The sequence below is a fragment of the Fukomys damarensis genome, unplaced genomic scaffold, assembly GCF_012274545.1.
Source record: "Fukomys damarensis isolate Sample0158 unplaced genomic scaffold, DMR_v1.0_HiC HiC_scaffold_18, whole genome shotgun sequence".
Lineage (NCBI taxonomy): Eukaryota > Metazoa > Chordata > Mammalia > Rodentia > Bathyergidae > Fukomys > Fukomys damarensis.
The window spans coordinates 54,458,386-54,482,559 of NW_022900930.1; the positions used below are offsets into that span (position 1 = coordinate 54,458,386).

General features: G+C 42.1%; 1 protein-coding gene across 3 annotated transcripts in view; it reads right to left on the minus strand.

The window, feature by feature from the left end:
• Positions 1-23,535, minus strand: part of Dlgap2 (DLG associated protein 2) — a 437,601-nt gene extending 414,066 nt beyond the window's left edge. For all 3 annotated transcript variants that reach the window (XM_010620360.3, XM_010620359.3, XM_010620357.3), the window contains exon 1: positions 23,442-23,535. In XM_010620360.3, coding sequence (XP_010618662.1) covers positions 23,442-23,456 — 15 coding nt within the window. In that variant the 5' untranslated portion in view covers positions 23,457-23,535. The remainder of the gene's footprint in view (positions 1-23,441) is intronic.
• Between the last annotated feature and the right edge of the window lie 639 nt (positions 23,536-24,174).

The window sequence follows — 24,174 nt, forward strand, 5'->3', positions numbered from 1 at the left end:
AAAAAAAAAAAAAAAAAAAAAAAGATGGGAAAGATCACCAGTTACAGGACAGCGAAAGAAAAGATAAAACTGCCCATTGGAAAGTTGAGGACAGGGTCAGCCACAGAAGGGCTGGAGTCAAAACAGACTTTTGGGACCATTCTGCTCAGCTGGCAGGGACCCAGGCAGCACTTGGGGGAGCATCCTGGCAGTTTCTTAGGCCACTAAACACACACCTGCATTCCTAGGGCTGAATAAGATGCCCTTATGAGGTGAAAACCCACTGCACATTCAGACTATTACGGACACTGCCGGTCTTGGGGCCATGTGATCATGCTGACACCAGCCATGGCCCCAATGCCAGTCTTGCCAGGGACCCATTGCTCGGAAAGGCCTACAGGATCCTTTCGTGTCATTCATGACAGGCTGATGCACTCCCCTAATGGAATGTTACCCAGTAGTTTTTAAAATCAACTAACATGCAAGCGCTGATATGTACAAAATGAAATGCAAATGCATTGTGTAAGCTAACGGAAGCCAGCAACACACTATAACTCATAGAAGTGATATATGACTTGTACGTAAAACATAAGCATGCCTAAAAATCATCTATAAAAAGATAATCAAGTGCCGGGGATTTAGCTCAGTGGTTCTGCCGACTGCCTCGCAAGCACGAAGATCTGAGTTTGATCCCCAGTGCCAAAAAAAAGACAATCAAGTAGAGAAACAGACAATTTTTAATATGAACTAGCCACAACAGGAAGCATGGCTAACACACACACACACACACACACACACACACACACACACACACACACATTCTAGCCCTTCCATAGACAGAGAATACCAATTAAAAGAGCTATCTCTTTACACAAGAAAGATTGGCACAGTACTTAAATCTGGCTATGTCACGTGTTGGCAAGGACTGAGAACATGAGCCTGTGACCTCAGGGAGCCATCACACGGCCTGGTGAAACTGCACATGGTTCCCTGTGACAAGAGTGCACAGGAGTTCACGGGCGTACCCCAGAAGACATAGTGAGAATGACCAATGCAGCCCCACAACAGCAGCACAGTGGGGCACAGCTGGGATGCCCATGAGAGGAGGATGGAGAAATAAGCTACGGACACTCACAGTGGAATCCCCAAGAACCAGGTGCGGCTGCAGTGCAGCTCCATACCCAGGAGCGCTGCACAGAGTCACAGAGAAAGCCAGGTGCGAAAGTGCAGTGAGAGTCTATTCACACAGATCAAATACTTGGAAAACTAGTATTTCCTCCAGAAAATAGAAGCATTTTTACTGGATCTATTTTTTTTTCAAGGCAGGAACTTACCTCTTAGAGGCTCAAAGAATCAATGCCCAGAAAGGCCCAGAATGATGAAATCACAAAACATTAATTCTTTCTAAACTGAACTTTTAATCATCATCATTTGCTATACTTTATATGTATTTTAGAAATATTTTTCTAGATGAATAACATTAAATAAAAGAATTTTAAATAAAAAATAATCTACTGCCACACACAAAAAAATCTAACAATCCAAAAATCTGTGAATCAGAGTCTGTCTCCAATGAGAGGGGAACAAAATGGGTTTTCTCTCTTCTGATCTATTTTATTACTTACCAGGAATCACTAGCATCACCAGCAATGCTCTACCCCGAAGATCTGCCCCATAGAACCTGTGTCTTCACAGCACTGGGGCAGGCCGGCCACACCATATTGGGTTTGAGGGAGACAGGTTCATGGCACAGTTCAGTGACACTCTGGCAACTCCAAACCATGCGTGGCAATGGCTAGCTTTCCACAACAAGCAGCCAGGCGTGACCATGCCCTATATGTACTTGTGTGCATACGCATGTGGGCAAACACTGTGTGCAGTCTTTACCTCGCAGGATGTTGCCAGCCTGTGACAATCAGGACACAACAGACATGAGCATGCCTGGATGTCCCAATCCCTTCCTCCCAGTGAGAACCACCCCGACTCACATGTAACCAATGTCTCATCAGATACTTGAGAATCAGACAACGTGCTCGCTTCTGGGAAGCCCAGTATCTGACTGTCACCAAGTACATGGCTCTCACATGGCTCATGTGCATGTAAGGTGGAGGAGACTTCCTTTTCTCAATAGTTTCACAAGATCTCGTTGTTACTTTAATATTTACTTATGTGAAATTCATTTCAGCATGGCAGTGGAGAACCAGAGCTGCACCTCAATTTGCAGTAGCTGGGTTGATACTGAGTGTCCACAGACATCTACACAGCCCTTACTTTTACATACCAAATGCAGGTAAACATACTGTGAACATGCACCTGAAGACAATGCAGCTGTATTTGTGTGAAGCACACACCAGCACCTGATGTTTTCATCATGTGATCAGTTGTAGCCATGCCTATGCATACATGTATTAAAATGTGTTATTTCACCCTAAAGTTTTCCACCTTTACTAAAAGTGGTTTTGGTACAATGGTGCCTCAGTTCAAAAACTTAATTCTTTCCATGATTCTAGCCACAAACCAAATTGGATAGGAACCTAACCAAATTTAACTATAGGTCAACCTTGAAACTAACCACTGAATTTGATTCAGTTCTCATCCAATTCAATGTGGGACAAAAATGGTGCAAAGAATCAAGTTTTTGAACTGAAGTGCCACTGAACAATGCTCCATTGTGTGGAGAAAGGTATACGAGCTAGGACTTGCTTCAACCTGGCCAGGTACTGGTGGGCTTCCTCCTCTAGAAACTCTGCAAATGTGTGGCCCTGATGGTTAACTGTATCCATCACACTTCCACACACATTTTCTTAACAAGAAGTTAAGAACATGAAGAGACTCCATCCTTAGCCCAGTGCTGTAGGAATAAGACCAAGCCACACAATGATGATGGAAAGCACCTGCCATGCATCTGAAGACACACATCCACTAGACACTTCCTAGGCCACTTCTAAGGTTGGGACTGCACCCAGAAACTAGGAGAATGACAGTTTACTTCCCTCCAGGAGGACAAGCAGATAACTTCACTGTTCGAAGAAAAACTAAGGCTTGCAAAACTCAACACTCTCCACTAGGCACACAGCACACATCAGGCCCAGATTGGCACTGCTCCACCAAGCTCAAATGCACTGTGCACACAGCACCCATCAGGTCCATCCACATATCCCTGGGGAACACAGAGGGCAAGAGAACCAGACACAACATGCTGACAGTGACCATGGTGTTTACTGCTCTGTGAGTAACAAAGTCGTCTGTCTCTGGCCCTGGAGTCTTCTGTCTCCCGTCATCATCCAGGATGTTGGCTGGTAAGCAAACAGACATTAAGACAGCCTCAGCACCAAGAGTTAAAGCCAACTGCTCCATGCATAAGATTGGGAAAATACCACACAGATCACACAAATGATGTGCTCACCACCGTGCTGTGGCACCACTACCACTGTGCTCCTCCAACAGCCTAGATAATGAAAACATGACTTTTCAACTTAAATAGACACATTATACACAAAACTGCCATATACCTAGAAAAGGAAAATTTAAAAAAAAAAAAAAACCTTAAGAAGATGACTGAGAGAGCCTGGGCCCCAATGAACTATGGGAAGGAGAGCCACACCTTCTCCCGCCCAGAGCCACCATTGCTCCAGTGCCAGGAAGGTAGCCACGCAGGCGCCCGTGAATTCCCATAACTCCCCTTACCCCACCCCAACCCCACGCGCACTCTCAGACTTCCTGATTGTGCCAGTCTTTGGGCCCAGTCTGCAGAGGCAGAGGTGGTCATAAAGGGTATTTTTCTGAGTTCCCAACTTTGAACATCTTTAAAGAAAGAGCATGGGAAACCTGTAGTAGAACGGTATGGAGTTCAACCGTTCAGAAGGTTGGGGAGCTCAATCTGGGCCTTGCAGCCCGAGGTCAGTCTGCGTCATGGGGTTCAGCCATCAGCTAACTGAGATCAGGGGTCTTGAGTCCTAGCTCTGTCTGAGCCATTAAATGGCAAATATAAAATATTGAAAAGTTTATTCACTGCAGACATGTTCTGGACTGCATCTTCCTTTCAATTTAATTCAAATGATTTAAGGGTGATAGACTAGTGACTACCACAGGTGGTCAGTTTCCTAGTGCTGCTTGATCATAATGTGTCGCTGATTGTATCAGTTGGGATAAAGGATTGTGGTTGATTTGATGAGCTGTTTTCTCTGATGTTATGAAGATGAGAATGTCTGTGGGTCGTTAGAGACCCAGAAGCTAGAGCACAACTATATCAGGAAGATTTGGGTGATAACCCAGAGATTAAACCAAGGACAGCCTGACAACAAAAGTAAGAATGAGAAAACACTTAAGCAAGACACAAAGACAGACTTCCAGTTCACCAATGGCAAACAGTAGGGCAAATGTGGATGAAAAGGTGGATAGTGAACCACCAAGACACCCTGAACTCAAAGCACAGGAAGTAACAAAACAGATCAATCAGGCTCTAGAAAAATTCAAAACAGAAATAATTTCCCAGATAACCATAGAGATGGTGAGCAATATGAAAGTCGTGATTCGAGACTCTAGAGCAGAAACTGACAAAAAAATAGATGAGCTCAGGACCACAATAGAAGTCATGAAGGCCCAGCATAAGAAAGAAATGGAAACAATGAACACCCAACATGGAAAGAAATGGAATCCATAAAACAGATTCAAACAGATATCCAGGAGATTAAACACTCCATTGAAAGTGTATGCAACAGAATAAAAGAATGTGAAGATAGACTCTCAGATATAGAAGATAAGATTGCAGTCAGTGACCATGAAAAGAGAGGTCTCTTAAAAACAGTAAGGGATGGGCCAGGGATTTAGCTCAGCAGTTCAGTGGCATGCCTTGCAAGCGCAAGGACCCAAGTCCAATCCCCGGTACCAAAATAAAAACAGTAAGGGATCATGAGAAATCAATCCAGCAACTCCTAGATGATACAAAGAATAACATAAGACTGATAGTAATCCATGAAGTAGCAGGAAAAAATACAAATGACTTTAAAAAGCTGTTCACAGAATTAATGACAGAAAACTTCCCAAACAGAAGGGAAGAATTTGATATTCAGATAAGTGAGGCATATAGGACCCCAATTAGCCACAATCAAAATATATCTACACCTAGACATATAATAATCAAGATCCCAGAAACCCAACAGTAGAACAAAATACTACAAGCAGTAAGAGAAAAGAAACAAATCACATGCTAAGGAAAGCCCATCAGAACCACAGCAGACTTTTCAACACAAACCCTGAGGTTAAGGAGAGCCTGGAATGAGATATTTCAAGTACTAAAAGAGAACAACCTCCAACCTAGACTGATGTATCCTGCAAAACTCTCTTTCAAAATGGATGGGGAAATAAGATACTTCCACGACAAAGAACACCTGAGAAACTACATGAATACCAAACCAGCACTACAAGCAATTCTAAACAAGATCCTAGAAAAAGACAATGAAGGCAACAACACCATGAGGCCCAACAGAGCAAATCAAATAGGCAAGGCAAGAAACTAAAAGGAGAAGGTGAAAAAGTAAAAAGAGTCAACAAAAGGCCAATAACAGGACAATAGTAAGTCAGTACATATCAGTTATAACCATCAATGTCAATGGCCTCAACTCACCAATCAAGAGAAACAGACTGGCAAAATGGAATAAGAAGCAAAATCCAACAATATGTTGTATACAAGAAACATACCTAGTGCAAAAAGAAGCCCATAGACTGAAAGTGAAAGGATGGAAAATAATTCTCCACGTGACAGGAGCCCAGAAAAAAGCAGGGATAGCAATCTTATTTGCAGACAAAGTAAATTTCAAACCAAAACTGATTCTAGTATTATTGATGTAGGACGGTACTGTATCATACCTCTGTGAATGTAAAATGTCTTGTACCTACTGTATGATACATAGTAGTGACCGTGCTTTATCAGAGCTATTTTTAATGATATTACTCTAGAATGTTACTAGCAGTACAGCACAGAGACTGCACACACTGCCAAAATACAGAGCACAGGCATTGCTAGGCACTCCCACAGAAGTTCACTTTGGAAAAACACTCAGGAAACAACTATTCGACTTCAACACAAGCAATCCCATTAACTGAACAATTCAAACCCAGGGATATATCCCTTAAAAACACAAACATATGTTCACCACAGGACAAACACAAGAATGTTCAAACAAGGGCTGCTTGCAATAGCCAAAAACTATAAAGCAGCCAGATGTCCGTCAACAAGACAGTGAATATGTAAATAAGTATTCCCCAAGAGAGATTTACAAGGCCAAAAAGCACATGGGAAAGCTGCTCACATCATGAGCCATCAGAGAAATGTAAACCACAGGCACAGGAGATATAGTTCATGTCACTAGGGCAGGAGAATAAAAAGAACAGATAATAGCAAGTTCTGGGGAAGATGTGGAGAGATTCAAACCCTCACACACAGCTGGCAGAATATAAAATGGTGTAATCATTTGTAAAACAGTCGGGAAGCTCCTCAAAACGTTAACAGAGTCATCATGTCCCCCATCAGCTCTCTCCTGGGGACACCCCTGAAAGACACAAAACATGTTCACACAGAAACACCAGAGTTAATCACAAGAGCAAAAGGCCCAAAAGCTGATGGGTGACCAGATCGATAAAATGTGGGCCACTCACACAACAAAGGCTTTTCACCAATTAAAGGAAGCACAGGCTTCAACATGGATGCACGGTGAAAACGCAGGACTCAGGAAAGGTGGCAACCACAAAGTCCACACATGTCCAGAGCAGGACCGGCCAGACTCAGGCGTATCAGCAGTTTCCTCAAGATGGAGATGGCTGCCTGCCTTACTACAGAGCAATGAACTATGCACTTTAAATAGGCCAACTATTTGGCATGTGAGCTATGTCTGAACTAAGTTCTTAACAAACAGTGACATACACTGCACAAACCCACTTATATGAAGTTCAATATAAGGAAACTAACCTACGTTGTTTGAAGTCACGAGCGTGGTTACCCAGTGGGAGTTGAAGCAAGGAAGAGCCAGGAAAGGGAAGGTGACATGGACAGCCCCTAGAATTTCCTTTGTTTATCTGGTGCTAACAGGAAGAGAGGCTTCCTTCATGAAAACTCACTGAGCTATGATATGATTGGCACCTTTTCTGCAGGTATACCTCAATAAAAAGTATACTGATTTATAAGTGTAAACTGAGTTATTAATGAACCATCCATATCATTTCAATTCCACTTCTTGGTAAAAAAAAAAATACGATTTCCCTCTCCACAAACACAACTGTCTTCTACTTCATTTAATCCGATGGCAAAGCTGAAAAAATACCAGGTATTACTCATGGTGCACCACAAGTAACCAAAACTTTTAAATAGCTAAGAAAATTAGTAGAGAATTTAGTATGAAAAAACAGTAGGTCAACAGGCACTATTAAATGTCAAAATCACCACTAAAATTTTTTGTATCAAACATACTGAAAGATATTACCAAGGTTTTAAAATATTTCCTCTAAATGACCTATGAACCCATGAAAAATGTATCCAAAACAACCTAGGTAAACAGCAATGGCTTAAATCTATCTCGTAAAGATAGCCACACATTGAAAGGACATGTGAAAAAAAAATGTAAAGATATTATCTAACAAGGATATAGGAAAAAAGAAAAAGTCCTTCGGGATGGTAACTCTTGCACATCAAATGTTGTACAGAATGTAGTGTTCACTCTTCCCCAATCCTTACATTAGGCTCACAGAGCAACAGCAGCTGGACCCAGTCAGGCTGTGGAGGACAAGCCAAGGTGACAAGCCCAAGAAGGTGGCCACGAGGAGCCTAGCCCCAGGTGCTCCTGACCATATTGCACCAACGATGGGCTGCACACCAAGCATCCCCTGCGAAACCCTGGACACTCCCTTTCTGGAGAGCATCTCACACTGAGAAAGAGTGAAAGCAGGGCCACAACTGAACAGGCCACACCCAGATGGAGTGTCAGCAGAGGACAGAGCCAGGAAGCCTCCAGACCATACCAGGTACCATGCTGACACCTCTGTGAAGTCAAAAAAGCCAACAGAACCCAAATGCTTCCAAAAGTTCAGTGAGTTCAGACCACATACAAATGGCCAACAAAAAGGGATCAAGGTCAAGTCAATGCAATGTAAAGTCATCATGAGAAGCACGGGAGCAGAATAAGAACCCTACATAGAACAAAAGCAGGCCAAGAAGACCTCTCTACAAAATGAACCAGAACATCAGGCTGGAAGACAGCGGGAAGAGCAACAAAACTAAGGATCTGAGAAACTTAGAAATTAAGAGACAGAATTCAGGGGGAAGAAAACTACAAATAGATGCTAGCTCATTTTATAAATGAGGAACAAAAGAGAAAGATCAAAAAAGGAATAAAATAGCAAATGCTCAAAGCTATAAATCAACAAAATTATACTCAAATTAAAAAAAATTTCCATGCACATCAAAAGAATAACCAGGTACCAGGGAACTCGATTCAGAACGTGGACTGTGGGGATGTGTGCACACTCTGGACCCAGGCACAGCTACCACAGAAGCTACAGAGGTCAGTGAGAGTGAAAGCCCAAGCATCCATGAGCATCCATGAGCATCCCCCAGCTTTGTCTCCTACAGAGTCTGGGGACTAAGACCAGCATACAGCCACAAGCTCCCCTGAAGTCAGATCATCCTCAAGTGTCATCTTCACTGAAAGAAGCTTGAACAATGCATACGTCCACCTCTGTGACAAAGATGGCAATGTGTGCATCAATAGCAGACATTCCCAGTCACTAGGGCCAGCACTGGGGGCCCACTGGCCAGGGCAGGACAGTGTGAGTATCATTATGGAAAGTGCTCACAAGGGGCAGAAACACATCAGATGTGGTCAACCCATGAGCTCATAATAATATTCTTAAAAACAAATCAGTCATCTTTGGATGGTAATGAGAACCGATTATCAAGTAACTTTTACACATGAGGAGGAAGAGTCTTTCCTGTGCGAACTGCTCCATCTGATAATGAAATAGATGGAAGAATATCTTCTACAAACAATTCCAAAGTACTTGTGTCAAAGAGAAGGCAAACCTAAAATATTACCATTCTTCAAGCCTGGATAATCAAAGGGTCCTGACACTCTGAATGGGTGTCATAGAAGGGGGCCACTGCTTTGAGAATCCAACACAGACACAGGCTCCACTCAGCAAATCAGAGAGAATGTTCTCTTTTTCACTGCTTTGAAAACAACAATGGAACTAATCCTACGTGTTAAGCTCTGAAATACAAAGAGGATGAAATATTCACTTTGCAATGCTTTTGGAAATGTAGAAATTCTATCCAAAACAATGGTGAAATAAACTCCAAAGATGAAAGCTAAACATGGATTTAGATGAAGACTAAACCCTGTCCGCAGGAGCTGGCGAATCTGCAATCTGGCAGGACAGAGACCTACAGGTGTGACTAAGGATCAGACAGTGGCCCTATACTACCAACCAGTGTGCCACGGCCCACACGGCTGAAGGGTCCACGGAGTGAGAAATGACAGAGGAAGATTAAGAAAAACAAAGACAACAACAATAAGATAAAGCTGGGGCCAGGTGGAAACACCTTCTCCTGATGGGATAAAAGGACTGACTGGTATCTACAGCATGCACCTTTATTTATAGTGTAGCAATAAGGAAAGCACAGGGGGAATTCAAAGGGGATGCCTGCGATTGGAACAGGGAGAGTGGCTAGAGTCTGCAGGAGATCATACCTGATGTTTCTCTGGTGAATGGCTGGGAAGACAGTCCTCTTCCTGGGCAGGCTTTGCTCCACCATGCCCTCTTGTTGACTGTTCTCCTCCTGTGGGGCCCTGCTTTGTCTTTGGGAGGAAATGAACAAGATGTGTGTTCATTCCACATGGAGCCCTGACTCATCCTCAGGAGAAGGCAAGTTAGACCTGCCCATAATGGTCTACAGCGCATCACTCCCAGCACCAGTGGCCAAGGCTTATAGGGCCTCAATGGCAGAGAACCAGAAAGCAGTGACAAAAAGACTTCAGGGCTTCTGCTGGGCCTGGCACCAGGAAGATCCTACACATAGCCTGATTAACCAGCCCTATTGACATCTTGGTTTTGGCCCTGGGAGACCCATGTCACCTTCTGACCTACAGAACTGTGAGTTAAGTTTGGACTGTTTAAGACACCTGTGACGGTGTCACAGTGAAACCTCAGTTCCCACGGGAAGCCAGGCCCCTCCCCACAACCCCGATATCACAGCATCCCTGAGCTCCCTGGCACACCTGCCCAAGTCTCATGGTGCCCAAGGCACATTGAGGCACAGCCAGGACAGAACATGGGACATCTCATCCCCAGCTGCTGCCGGAACAGCCTGGTTCCTTGCAATGTGAGTGGGGCTTCTCACTTCGAAGGCCAGGGGTGCCAAAGGCTATGCAACCTCTATAGGCACATGCAGAAAGGAGACAAAGCTTTGACATAAATATTTACCAAAAAAATCAAGGGAAGGAAGCACAGTGAAAGATAAACTGTGACCCTAGTCAGCGTTTTCCAAAGCATAAAGAGAGCCCCATGCTAGCCAATGCAGTGGTATCACTTCCTGGTCAGCAATTCTACAATAGCTGGCCAACCAATTCGTGGCAGAAGTAAAGCCCCTACTTACACTTATTCAAGATTAAATCTTGGAGGACAAAAAGCAGGAAGCAAAAAGTAAGTAAAAATATGCCTGGGACCACATCTCTACCCCTCCAGGCCTTGGTAGAGAAACAGTGAGAGGTACAGCTCAGCACCCCCCACTACTTGCCTCTGTCCTCCTGGCTGGACTGGTACCTGGATTCATATCACAGGGGCACAGGGGGTCATAAAGGCCATTGTTCTGAGCTCTAGCCTTGATTTTGATTTAACTCACAGAGTTAAAGATGATAGATTAATAACTACCACAAATTGTCATTTTTCTAAACTGTGTTTGATGCTATTGTGTTGCAGATTGTATTACTTGGGCTAAGGCGTGATTGATTTAATCAGTTGTCCTTCCTGGTATAATGAAAATGAGATTGCCTCAGAGACATTAGAGACCAAAAACCTAAAGATAAGCTGTAACAGGAAGATCAAAGTATTAGCCCAGGAATTAAATCAAGGACAGTACCAACAACAAAAATAGAAACAAGAAGACATTCAAGCAAGGCACAAGCACAAACAAAGGCTGCCTGTTCGTCAAAAGCAAATTCTGAAGGAAATTAGGTGGAAAAGTCTGATAATCAATCACCTGGACATCCTGAACTGATAGCACAGGAAATAAGAAAACAGATGAATGAGGTTCTAGAAAAATTCAAAACAGAAATAATTTCCAAGATAACTACAGAGATGGTGAGTAGAATGAAAGACATTACAAATTCTAGAACAGAAACAGATTTAAAAAAATACATGAGCTCAGGACCATGATAGAATGCCCAACATAGGAAAGAAACGGAATCCATGAAACAGATTCAAACAGATATCCATGAGATTAAAAACTCTATTGAAAGTATACATAACAGCCAATTTGAAGACAGGATATCAGATATAGAAGATGGGATAGTGGTCAGTGACCATGAAAAGAGGGATCTCTTAAAAAAAATGTTAAGGGAACACAAGAAATCATTCCAATAGCTCCTAGATAATGCAAAAAAGAGTAACATAAGACTGATAGCAATCCATGAGAAAGCAAGAGAAAGTACAAGTGGCATAAAAAAAACTGTGCACAGAATTAATGACAGAAAACTTCCCAAAGAGAGAAAAAGAATTTGACATACATATAAGTGAGGCTTATAGGACTCCAAACAGCCATGATCACAAAAAATCTATACCTAGATATGTAATAATCAAGATCCCAGAAACTCAACAGAATGAAACACTACAAGCAATCAGAGAAAAGAAACAAATCACATGAAAAGGAAAGCCCATCAGAATCACAGCAGACTTTTCAACAGAAACCCTCAAGTCAAGGAAAGCCTGGAGTAAAGTATTTCAAGCCCTAAAAGAAAACAACCTCCAACTAATCAGAGATCAGAGAAAAGAAACAAATCACATGAAAAGGAAAGCCCATCAGAATCACAGCAGACTTTTCAACAGAAACCCTCAAGTCAAGGAAAGCCTGGAGTAAAGTATTTCAAGCCCTAAAAGAAAACAACCTCCAACCTACACTGATGTACCCTGCAAAGCTCTCTTTCAAAATTGATGGGGAAAGAAGACACACCTGAGAAACTTCATGATTGCCAAAGCAGCACTTCAAATAATTCTAAATAATATTCTAGAAAAAGACAACAAAGATCACAACTCCATGAGGCCCAAAAGAGCAAATCCAGCAAGCAAGGCAAGGAATTAAAGAGGGCGAAAAATTAAAAAGTACCAACAACAGGAAAATAACATGACAATGGTAAGTCAATACATATCAGTTATAACCATCAATGTTAATGGCCTCAATTAACCAACCAAAAGAAATAGACCGGCAGAATGGATTAAGAAGCAAAATGCAACAATATGCTATATAAAAGAAACACACCTATTTCAAAAAGAAACTCATAGATGGAAAGTAAAAGGATGGAAAACAGTTCTCCAGGTGACAGGAACCCAAAAACAGCAGGGGTAGCTATCCTATTTGCAAACAAAGTAAATTTCAAATAAAAACTAATTAAGAGAGACAAAGAAGGTCACTACATCCTTGTAAAGGGAACAATCTAAGAGGAAAAGATGACAACCATAAATATATATGCACCAAATATGAATGCCACAAACTATACAAAACAAATATTAAGGGACATGAAAAACCAAATAAGCACTAATATAATTGTAGTGGGGACCTCAATACCCTACTGTCACAAATAGGCAGATCTAGACAAAAAATCAACAATGAAACACTAGAACTGAACCAAGCTTTTAAACAGAGAGATTTAGTAGATGTCTACAGATTGTTCCACCCCACAATTCAGAATATACATTCTTTGTATATGCACATGGGTCATTCTGCAAAATAGACCACATACTAGCACATGGGACATGCTTAAGTAAATACAAAGGAACTGAAGTTGTTACCAGATCATAGTGCAATTAAACTGGAGATCAATAGCAAAAGAAATGCAAGAACTTCACAAACACATGGAAATTAAATAACACTCTTCTGAATAACCAATGGGTCACAGAGGAAATTAAAGAAGAAATTAGACAGTTCCTACAATTAAGTGTTAATGCAAATACAGGAATCTATGAGACACAATGAAAGCAGTTCTATAAGGGAAATTTAAAGCAGTGAATGGCCACACTACAAAAACAGAGTGAGCTCAAATAAACTACCTAATGCTGAATCTTAAACTTCTAGAAAAAGAAGAGCAAGACAAGCCCAAAGCTCATCCAAAGGAGGAAATTATAAAAATAAGAGCAGAAGTTAATGCAATGGAGACTAAGACAACAATACAAAAAAATCAATGAATCAAAGAGTTGGTTTTTTAAAAGAATAAATAATATCGATAAACCCTTAGCCAACCTTGTCAAAAAAAGGAAAGAAAAGGCTTATATCCATGCAATTAGGAATGAAAACGGTGAAGTTACACAGATCCAGGAGAAATCCAGAGGATCATTAATACCTACTTCAAGAACTTGTACTCTAATAACATGGAAAATACAGAAGAAATGGACAGATTTCTAGGTGCATATGAATTACCACAGTTGAACAAAGATATAAAAATGCTATGGGGCTGGGGATTTAGCTCAGCGGTTCAGTGGCCTGCCTTGCAAGCGCAAGAACCTGAGTTCGATCCCCGGTACCAAAAATAAAAAATAAAAAAATAAAAATGCTAAACACCCCAATTACAATCAGTGAAATTGAAAACTTAATTAAAAATTTACGAATAAAGAAAAACCCAGGTCTTGATGGGTTTACTGTTGAATTCTACAAAACATTTAGAGAAGAACTACTGTCACTACTTTTGAAACTTTTCAGTGAAATTGAAAGGGAAGCAATACTTCCAGGCTCATTCCTGGAAGCAAGTGTTACTTTGATTCCAAAACTAGGGAAAGACCCAACCAAAAAAAAAAAAAAAGAACTACAGGCCAATCTCACTAATGAACATAGATGCAAAAATCCTCTATAATATACTACAGGCCAATCTCACTAATGAACATAGATGCAAAAATCCTCTATAATATACTGGTTGGGTATCTTTCCAGAAGAATTAAAAGAATCATATCACAGTGATATATACAGACCTATGTTTATAGTGGCACAGTTTATAACAGCTAAAACTTGGAAACAGCCCATCTGCCCATCAGTTGGAAACTGGATAAAGAAGATGTGGTTTTTCTATAAAATGAAATATTACTCAGCCATAAAGAATGAGAAATTAGATTCATTCATAAGAAAATGGATATATATTGAGGATATACTCCTAACTAAAATAAATAAGTCACACGTGTAAATACAAAATAGTTTCTCTGGTGTGAATAAACTATAATAGTACATAAGATCCTAATGATATAATGGACAATGTGAAATAGGAAGAAAGGGGCTAAAGGTGTAGCCTTTAGAAAATGAAGAAATGGAAATGAAGTGTTTGTAAGGGGGAGGGAGAAGGGTTGAAGGGAGGGCAGGGACAAGTGGAAAAAATGAGAACCAAGACCTGTCATGTAAAGGTACAAGATCCCAATAATGAATGTAACTGTACTATATACCTAAAATGTACCAATATACTCAATGAGGGGAAAAAAAAAGAATACAGAGAATAATCAAGAAGATCATGATCCTGACCAAGTTGGTTTTATCATAGGGATGCAAGGATGGTTCAACATACGTAAATCAATAAATGTAATACACTATATTAACAGAGTCAAAGACAAAAAACATATGATCATCTCAATAGATTAGAAAAAGCACTCAACAAAATTCAACACCATTCATGATAAAAAAAAAACTTGCAGAAAAACTGGAATAGATGGTCTATATCTCAACTTAATAAAGGCTATCTATGAAAAAACCAATAGCCAACATCATATTAAATGGCAAAAAACTGAAAACCTTCACGTTAAAATCAGGAACAAGACAAGGATGCCCACTATTCACCATTCCTATTCAATATGGTTCTGGAAACATTAGCCACAGCAATTAGACAGGAAAGGAAGAAGTTAAACTGTCATGCTTTGCTGATGATGTGATACTCTACATAGAAGATCCAAAAAACTCTGTCAAAAGATAACTAGACTTAATTGACAGATTCAGTAGAGTAGCAGAATACAAAGTCAACACTTAAAAATCAATATCCTTCTTGTACATAAATACCAGTCTGAGAGTGAAATTAGGGAAACAATCTCTTTCACAATAGCATCCAAAAAAATGAAATATCTAGGAATCAATCTAACAAAGGCAGCAAAAGACCTCTACATTAAGAACTACAACACTCTGAAAAAAGACATCAGAGAGGATATAAGAAAATAAAAAGATGCCCCTTGCTCCTGGGTAGGAAGAACCAACATAGTGAAAATGGCCATACTTCCAAAACTGCTATACAGATTGAATGCAATCCTGATTGAAATCCCAATGGTATATTTCACAGAACTTGAGAAAACAATCCAAAAATTCATTTGGAACCAGAAGAGAACTTCTAGGTAACAGAGACATGGCAGGAGGTATCATAGCCACCAACTTGAAACTATACTACAAAGCCACTACGATAAAAACACCATGGTACTGGCAAAGAAATAGACCTGAGGATCAGTAGAATACATTAGAAGATGCAGAAACAACTCCAGACATACTCAGCTACCTCATCTTTGACAAAGGAGCCAACCATCCTCACTGGAGGAAAGATAGCCTCTTTAATAAATGGTCCTGGAAAAACTGGATTTAAACTTGCCAAAGATTAAAATTAGACCCTATCTTTCACCATACACTAAACTAAAATCCAAGTGGATTAAAGATGTAAATATTAAAACAGAAACACTAGTTGGAAGATAAGTTAGGGAGAACTCTTGAAGACATTGGCATAGGAAAAGACTATGAATAAATCCTCAGTAGCATGGGAACTAGCACAAAGAATCAACAGCTGGGATCTCATCTTTTTATAAAGCTTCTTCACTGCAAGAGAAACCACAAACAGGGCTAAGAGACAACTTACAATAATTTTTACCAGCTGTTCCTCAGACAAAGGTCTGCTATCCAGAATATATAAAGAACTCAAAAAATCAGAACCCCCAAATTTATCAACCCAATTCAAAAATGGACATCTGAAATGAAAAGACATTTCTCAAACAAAGAAGTAAAAGTAGCAAATAAATATATGAAAAAATGTTCAACATAAATGGTCATTTGAGAGATGCAGATGAAAACAACACTGAGATTCCACCTCACCCCAGAAGAATGGCTGCTATCAAGAAATCAATCAATAACAAATGTTGGCGGGGTTGTTGGGAGAAAGAAACCCTTCTTCATTGATGGTGGGAGTGCAGACCGGTGCAACCACTGTGGAAATCAATATGGAGATACCTCAAACAACTAGGATTAGAGGTTCCATTTGACCCATCTATTCCTGTGCTGGGTATCTTCCCAAAAGAATTGAAAGAATCATACCGCAGTGATACATGATCACCCATGTTTATAGCGGTACAGTTTGTAATAGCTAAAAGTTGGCAATAGCCTAATTGTCCATCAACTGGAGACTGGATAAAGATGTGTGCTTTTTTTTTTTTAATAAAGTGGAGTACCATTCATCAGTAAAGAATGAGAAACTAGAAGCCGGTTGTGGTGGCACAGGCCCATAATCCCAGCACTCTGGCGGCTGAGGCAGGAGGATCACTGTGAATTCGAGACCAGCCTGGGCTACATAGTGATTTCCAGGTCAGTCTCAACTACACAGTGAGACCTTGTCTCAAAAAAAACAAAACAAACAAACAAAAAAATAATGAGAAACTAGAAACATTTATAGCTGAGGACATACTCTTAAGTGAAATTCATAAGACATACATGTATAAATACCAAATAGTTTCTCTGGTGTGAGAAACTCAGTGTAAATAAGAATCAAAATGCATAATTGATATTGTGTAATAGGAAAAAATGTCTAAAGGGGTAGGGGAAATGGGAGGGGTAGGAGAAAGCTAAGAAGGGAAAAGAAAAAATAAGAGAAAAGGAAAAAATGGAAACAATATCTTTGTAAACAGGTAAGGAAGGGGCTGAAGGGAGGGCAGGGGAATGGGGAAAAAAATAAGAACCAAGATATGCCATGTAAAGGTTCAAGATCCCAATGATGAATATAACTGTATTGTATACCTAAAATGTACCAATAAAGAAAAAAGAAAAAAATAAGTAAAAATGTGACAGAATATTCACACAGCTGAGGTCTTGGTTTCTGATGGGGTGGTAAAGCAGGGCTTTTCAAACAGCATCAAAGTCATAATGGAACAAATTCAGGTCCAATGTGTAAGAATTTACTTCTTACATATAAAATGACTAAGCTGAACTCAAGCCCCACTCTAAGAAATAAAAAACCACAATAATATTGAAATGAGTAAAAGACTCAACCGTACAATTCATGCACAGAGGAAGGAGGGAAGGGAAGAGATCAGATTCAGAATGGGGCCACAGCAAGAACCCAGAAGAAACCACAGCCCAGCCCTGAGGAGGGAAAGGTGAATGTTCTGGAAACTACATGGATACAAACACTAGAACTCTTTTAAATCATCATGCTACTTAAGACAGTTTTATATCAAAAATTTATCCAAAGAAAATGAATAAGCCCCCAGAGGGAATTCAACTAAGCATTATTTACATTACCAGAAAACTGGAATTCTTGTCCACCTGGGGACTGGCACACAGACTGAGGCACATCTGCACAGTAGCAGACTTAATAACTATTAAAACATTTAAAAATGTTTTACCAAGAAGAATTGTCATAATATATTGCCTTAATCGGTTAAAACATCTGTTACTGTGACAACAGGTACAATATATCTCATTTAGTTAATATAGTGGTACCTCTGTTCATGAGTTTAATCCATTCCATAATTCTGGGGAAAATGGCCATGTTAGTGTTCATGCAAAAAAGATGGCCTCAATGCAGAGTTCTCAAACAAAAATAAAATTTTGCTAAACAAGTCTGTTTGCAAACCAAACTGTTCACAAACAAAAGTATTCATGAATCAAGGTACCACTGCATAAACTGAAAATATATACAGATATAAAAAAGAACACAGAAAAATATGGAAAGACAATCAGAATGTCACCAATAGTTGTCTCTGAGCAGGTTACTATTGTCTGTGCTGACTTTCCCACAGCAAGGCATTGTTCTGGTGTAATTATCAGCATTCCCAGGACCTGACGCTGAGGGCATAGTTCCCTGCACAGCAGTGTGTGGGGCCTGGAGAGGTGGTGGGGTCCCAAGGGCCAGGCCTCATGCTGGATCAGTGTACTGAGGAGACCTCAGCAGAATAGGACGGGGGGCCCTGCTGGAGGACATGGGGCACTTGGGGGTGTGCCTCTGAAGGGTCTTCTTTCTCCATCCCTTTCTCTCTCTGCTTCTTGGCTGCCATGAGGTGACCAGTTTTCTTCTATCACACACTTCCTTCCACCCTGATGTTTCTGGCTTACAGCAATGGAACCAACTGCCCATGAATTGAAACCATGAGCCAAAATAAATCTTTCCTCCTCAGAGCTGATTTCCTCAGGTATTTTGGTCACATGAATGAAAAACTAATATAGAAATATTTCTTATATAGTTCTTAAAAAGAAAAGAGAAATAGGAGAATTTACAATTACAGTTTTCATAATTCTATGAGTAAAGCCCAATAAAGCTTAGTTTGGTAGAAGGCACTTTTACAAATACTATGACTATTTCTTTTTTTGAAGTCTAAAGATACTCTTAGCTTGCGAAGTAAAAAGGTAGGAACTGTCTGATCATACAAGCAGTGAGTGACCCTTACTCCATACTCAGAGAGCTGTCTACGTGTTACCTTGAGAGCTAGAGGGCTCCAGCTCACAAAGTGTGGCACAATAGTGGAGGGTGAGAGGACATGGTGGGACAGAAGTTGCCATACTAGAAACACAATCGTGGACATTTCTACACATTCTGTCCACCACCTCTGAACCATGAGGACCAGGGTCCCTGTGACAGGTGCTATGGGCACTTCAGGTTCTGGTGACGAAGACAGGATGGGACACTGTCCACTTCTAATTCACCCAAGTGAACAGGGAAGCCAGACTAGACAGGGGTTTAATACAGAAAATATTAGGTAGGTTTGTCAAAATAAAACACATTTTAAAGGATCAGAGAGTATTCTAAAGCCTAACTAAAAACTAGTGATTCTTTACACAGTGCCATTGGGTAGATGTACTTTATTCAGACATTTAGGATAATAAATGGGACCCACAGTTTCTCTCCCCACAGTCTCTGTCTCTGAGCAACACATCTATTCACAGTTATCTTGAAGAAAGAGAATTTTCTTCTGCAAAATAAATGTAGACTTCTACATTTGGAATTATCATGGTTTGACCCATAACTAAAGCTAAGACTCCTTTATGTCATTTTTCTCACTTTAAATGAGATAAAATGCAAAATGTAGTCTGTCCTCACACTTGTCTAAGTACAGGAGAAAGGAAGCCCTCACTCAGACCCCACACCAGGACGGCAGCTGCTCTGTACTTTCACACCTGGGATGGACAACCCACTTGAGCAGGTCAAACAGGGTGTCTCAAAGACGTGTTGTGATTCCCCCTTAAGGTCCATGTGCCTCTTTTAAGTGTGATCCATTCACATGAATCTACATGCAAACCTGCTGCCATTCACCATTCCATGAGCACTTTAGGAAGTTTTCTCCCTGAAGACAGACAGTTTTGCACCCAGACTGCACTTTCTTCTTGTCTTTCTTATTGAAACCCTGGGGGATACCCGGACATTAGGGTTAGGTCATTAAGGAAAGCACACTTTCTCCACATGCCCCTTGCAATATCTGGGTCCACATAACTACCATGGTGGGGACAATCCCAGCCACCCATGGACCAAAATGAACACATTGCCAAGAGTCCCCTGGAGGCAAAACTGCCCCATGTGAGAATCAATGGCATAAGAACAACTGAAGTTAGCCTGTGGAAGATGGGGCAAGCAGTTTCCTGGCTCAGAAACACATTCTCTCTAATGAAAAGAACATGGGAAGACAGAATCTTTCTATGAAAAGCTTCAATGAGAGAGACTGGATGGAGGCTGGGAAAAAGGAATATCCATTAGCTTCTGTCCCTTCTCAAACCCTAACAAATGAGGCAGGTTTTAAAAGAAGAATAATCTCAAACATATTTATCTGGAAAATAAGAACACACCATCCACAAAAATGGTATGATCACTGAAAAGCAGAGGACAGAGCACAGACTGTCGGGAAACCCACAGTCCAGAGGCCTCACCAGGAGCGGCTGAGTGGAGGCACAGGGAAGAGGAGCGCTCCCAACAGATCCCACCCAGAAAACCCAATGATGACCTGTTTCCCGGCCACCTCCCTGCCTCCTCAATACATGGAAGTTAAAACATCCAGCAACCGACAAGGTGGAAATTCACAGGGAAATCTACAGTGCTAAATGCCTCTATTGGCAAAGGAGAAGTCTCAAATCAATGCCTTCAACTTTGACCTTTGAGAAAAATGAAAATGAAAAACAAATTAAAGCCAAAGAAAGTTAAGAACTAATAAAGACCAAAACAGACTTCAGCGAAACAGTGTATGAAAACAAGACTCAAAGAAACCCAAACCTGGTTCACAGAGAACTGATAAGCCTCAGAATGATGAGGCAGAGGAAAGGAGAGTCAAGTTAACTGCATGCCTCCTGAGAGGGACATCAGTGTTGACTCCACAGCCCACAAGGGAAAAAATCACAGACGGCACCTCACTAATAAAAGTGAAAACTTGAGTGTTTCCTGGTGGGGGAGGGACAGTGTAGCCCCAGAAACCCTGGGGACCTTGGCAATATCTGAAGACTTGTCTTGTAGGGCCAGACTCACTGTAGTGCCTAGGAGAGTCCCTGGCAAAGGGTCACCTGGCTCAAATGTCAACAGGGCAACTTAATGACCTACATGATTCCAGCACCCTAGAAAGCCCACTTCGGAGGCCAACTCTGTTGAGGTTACGGATATGTACCCATGGGCCCCTGCAGGCATCCAGAGGAGGACATCAGGGAGGCCATCAGGGAGCAAGATGCTAGAGGGATGCGTGTTCTGGTGACTCCAGATGGGACAGAGCCAGACATCAAGCCATCAGGTGAGTAGGCAGATAGCAGATGAGCAAGCCCTCCATGGCCAAGGGACCAGGGACTTTCGCTGTGATTAGAGTGTGTCTGCTGCCAGGATCCATGGCATCTGCTGGCCCAGCTCATAGGCAACACAGGCAGATCTACCATGAGCTATGGGCCCTTTGGCCAAAAGTAAAGACCCCAGCCCAACCAGTAGGGCTGTGGCCAGGCCAGAAGGCACACACCAAATACTCAAACTGTGTCTGCTGCCCATAACTCCAGGTGCCATGCATGAGTTTGTTCATGTGTAAACACTATGCCAAGTGTGCCTGTTCCTCTGGGGAGTGCTGGCTGCTGTACATTCACCATCAGGGCCATAGTGCAGAATCAAAGGTGGGCTGTGCGGGCCAGAAACAAGAGGCTGAGTATGATCCCCAGGTGTGGAGTAGACTGGTGCTCTCTGGGGACACACTGCCCTTGGGGTGATGGTGGTCACTTGACAATCAGAGGGACAGAGAGGTGGGTGTAGGAGCCCAGTGCTGAATGTGGAGATGCATCTGCAATGGCACATGCACTCTGAACCACCTCCCTGCACGCCTGCCAACTTCTGCGAGATGAGGACCCCTTCCCATAGTGCAAGACCCCACAGAGACAACCGTGAACAGTGACAGACAAGAGTGCTCCACATTCCTGGTCACACCACCCACCTTGCTCTCCATGGAAGTGGGCCCTAAGGAAGAGGAGCCCAGAGTGACCTACCCAGCCATGTCAAAGGCCGTCAAAGATGCTTAGTGTCCTAAGAAATTCCTTTTCTGCTTCACAAGCCAGAATGAGTTTTGTTCTTTGCAATGGGAAGCCCAACCTGCTCATGGAACAGTATGGCTGTTCTTGGCTGTGTCAGAGGGGAAAGTGGCCTCAAAATAGGAGCTGCCTCACATCCCCAGTCCCAGCAAAGTGCCTCTTGCCCTGGCTGTGGCCACTGTGACTTGACAGCCTCAGGTCAATGCCACCTTCTGCAACCATGAGGTTAGCAAAGAAAGTTTTATAATCCCAAGATGAGGACAAGTGGCACTACTACATGGAGAGACCTAAGAGAGAAGAAATAGCTTCGAGATTGGAGGGAGATTATCAGGCAGCAGCAAGGGTCCCTCGGAAATGTGAACATCTTTCAACTTGAATCTCTTCTAGAGTGAGAAATGAGATTGTATCAAGCATCATCTTTGCTTCCCTTTGACAAATCAAATCAAATATCTCATTTGTGAGATATCTGTTTTATTCACTGGCACTCGGGAAGGGTAAGTGGTCATAATCCTGCCCCTAAATCCACTCCAAATCAGAGTGGAGATATGGTGAATGGAATGCTTTTCTGTGGCTGTCCACAGAGTACAGCTTTAAATCTGGCTCACAATTTCAGAGGTTCAGTCCAAGTTGGCTCTAAGGCAGAAACATAAGGAAAGGTGCTTAGCTTTTAGCAGCCAGGAAGCAGTGTAGGTTAGGAAGAGTCAGAGAGGAAGAGGCCAGGGACCAGGCATGTTCCCCAGCATTGAGCCCCATGCCCAGCTCACCTTCCGGAAGCCACTGAGCTATGAACCTGAGCATTAATCCACCCATGAGGTCAGGGCCTCAGCCTGGTCCCCTCTCCAGCAGTCTCACCTCAGTCGGGTAACAGTCAAGATTCACAAGGACAATTCGTATTCCTGAAAAGGCCCCAGAGGCGCGTCCTTTAGTCACTGCTCCCAGAAGGCTGTGTCCTGCTTTACATGCCTCAGTTCCACAGACACAGACTTTGTTCCCCATGCACATACCAACACCATCTGAACACCAAAGTCCACGAGGAGCAAGTCAGCCGGCTGTTGGAAAAGATCTACCCTGGGGGCCTGTGAAAGTGAAAAGCCACAGTGACACTGGTCCTCCCTCCACTTCAGCAGCACAGAGGCAGCCAGCAGCCCAGGGTGGATACTGATTGATTTCCAACTCCCTCATGCCTTTCCCAAAGACCACATGAAGACAAGACAGACTTTGTTTCCAAGGAGTTCACACGAACTAGAAAATACCTACCTTGCTGGTTCTAGCACCCGTCCCCTCACATCACAGTGGTGGCCTCCTGCATCCCTCCAGCGACCTGTACCTCTGTCCCGGCATCCCCCACCCCCCAAGGAAGACAGTCCCAACACTACAGGCTGCGAGCAGATGCCTGAGAATGACCACAGGAAGGGACATATGCTGGGGGGAGGAAGACCGGGTTGCACAGTACCTGAGCCGTCCCCATGGTGGCGAGCTGGGTGCAGGCTGAGCGCTCTGGCTGGTGTGAGACCTGCGGTGCTATGGCCGTGCCTCCGCTGGCGGGGAAGCCTGCGATGAGGAATGGACAGAAAGGGGGAAAAATGTGATACAGAGGGTAAACAATGCCCCCATTGGGAAAAACATGTGGAATGTACATAAAAACATGAGACTGAGCAATAATCAAACCAACTGAAAACAGCAATACTGCAAAAACTACACAGGCATAGAAAACTGTATAAAAAATAATGGCAGGAATTTCAAAATCAAAGCTTGCAATGATGTACTAAGTGCATACAGATTGCATAATTGTGAAGATATTATCTCAGTTGTAAAGCAGGGTTTGAAGTGATAATAGGTTTAACAATTTCAAAATATTAAAGCAGAGGGGCCTGGGATTTAGCTCAGTGGTACGGCCACCTGCTTCACAAGTGCAAGGTCCTGAGTTCAATCCCTGGTACAAAAAATAAACAAACAAAAAAAAATCTTAAAGCAGAGAAAGAAACAACAAAACCATACTTTAAATCAGGAGTTAAATTCCTGATATAACCTGATGATGCAAGCACTGCCTCTTAGCTTACACTGATCCTTCCAAGGACAAGGCAGGACCCAAAAGTGGACTGGAGGGCCCAGGAACATGAACAATCATGGACTTCTTTTCCAGAAGAGAAAGGGGGTTATACATCTAGATGCCACTGAAGGCAGCA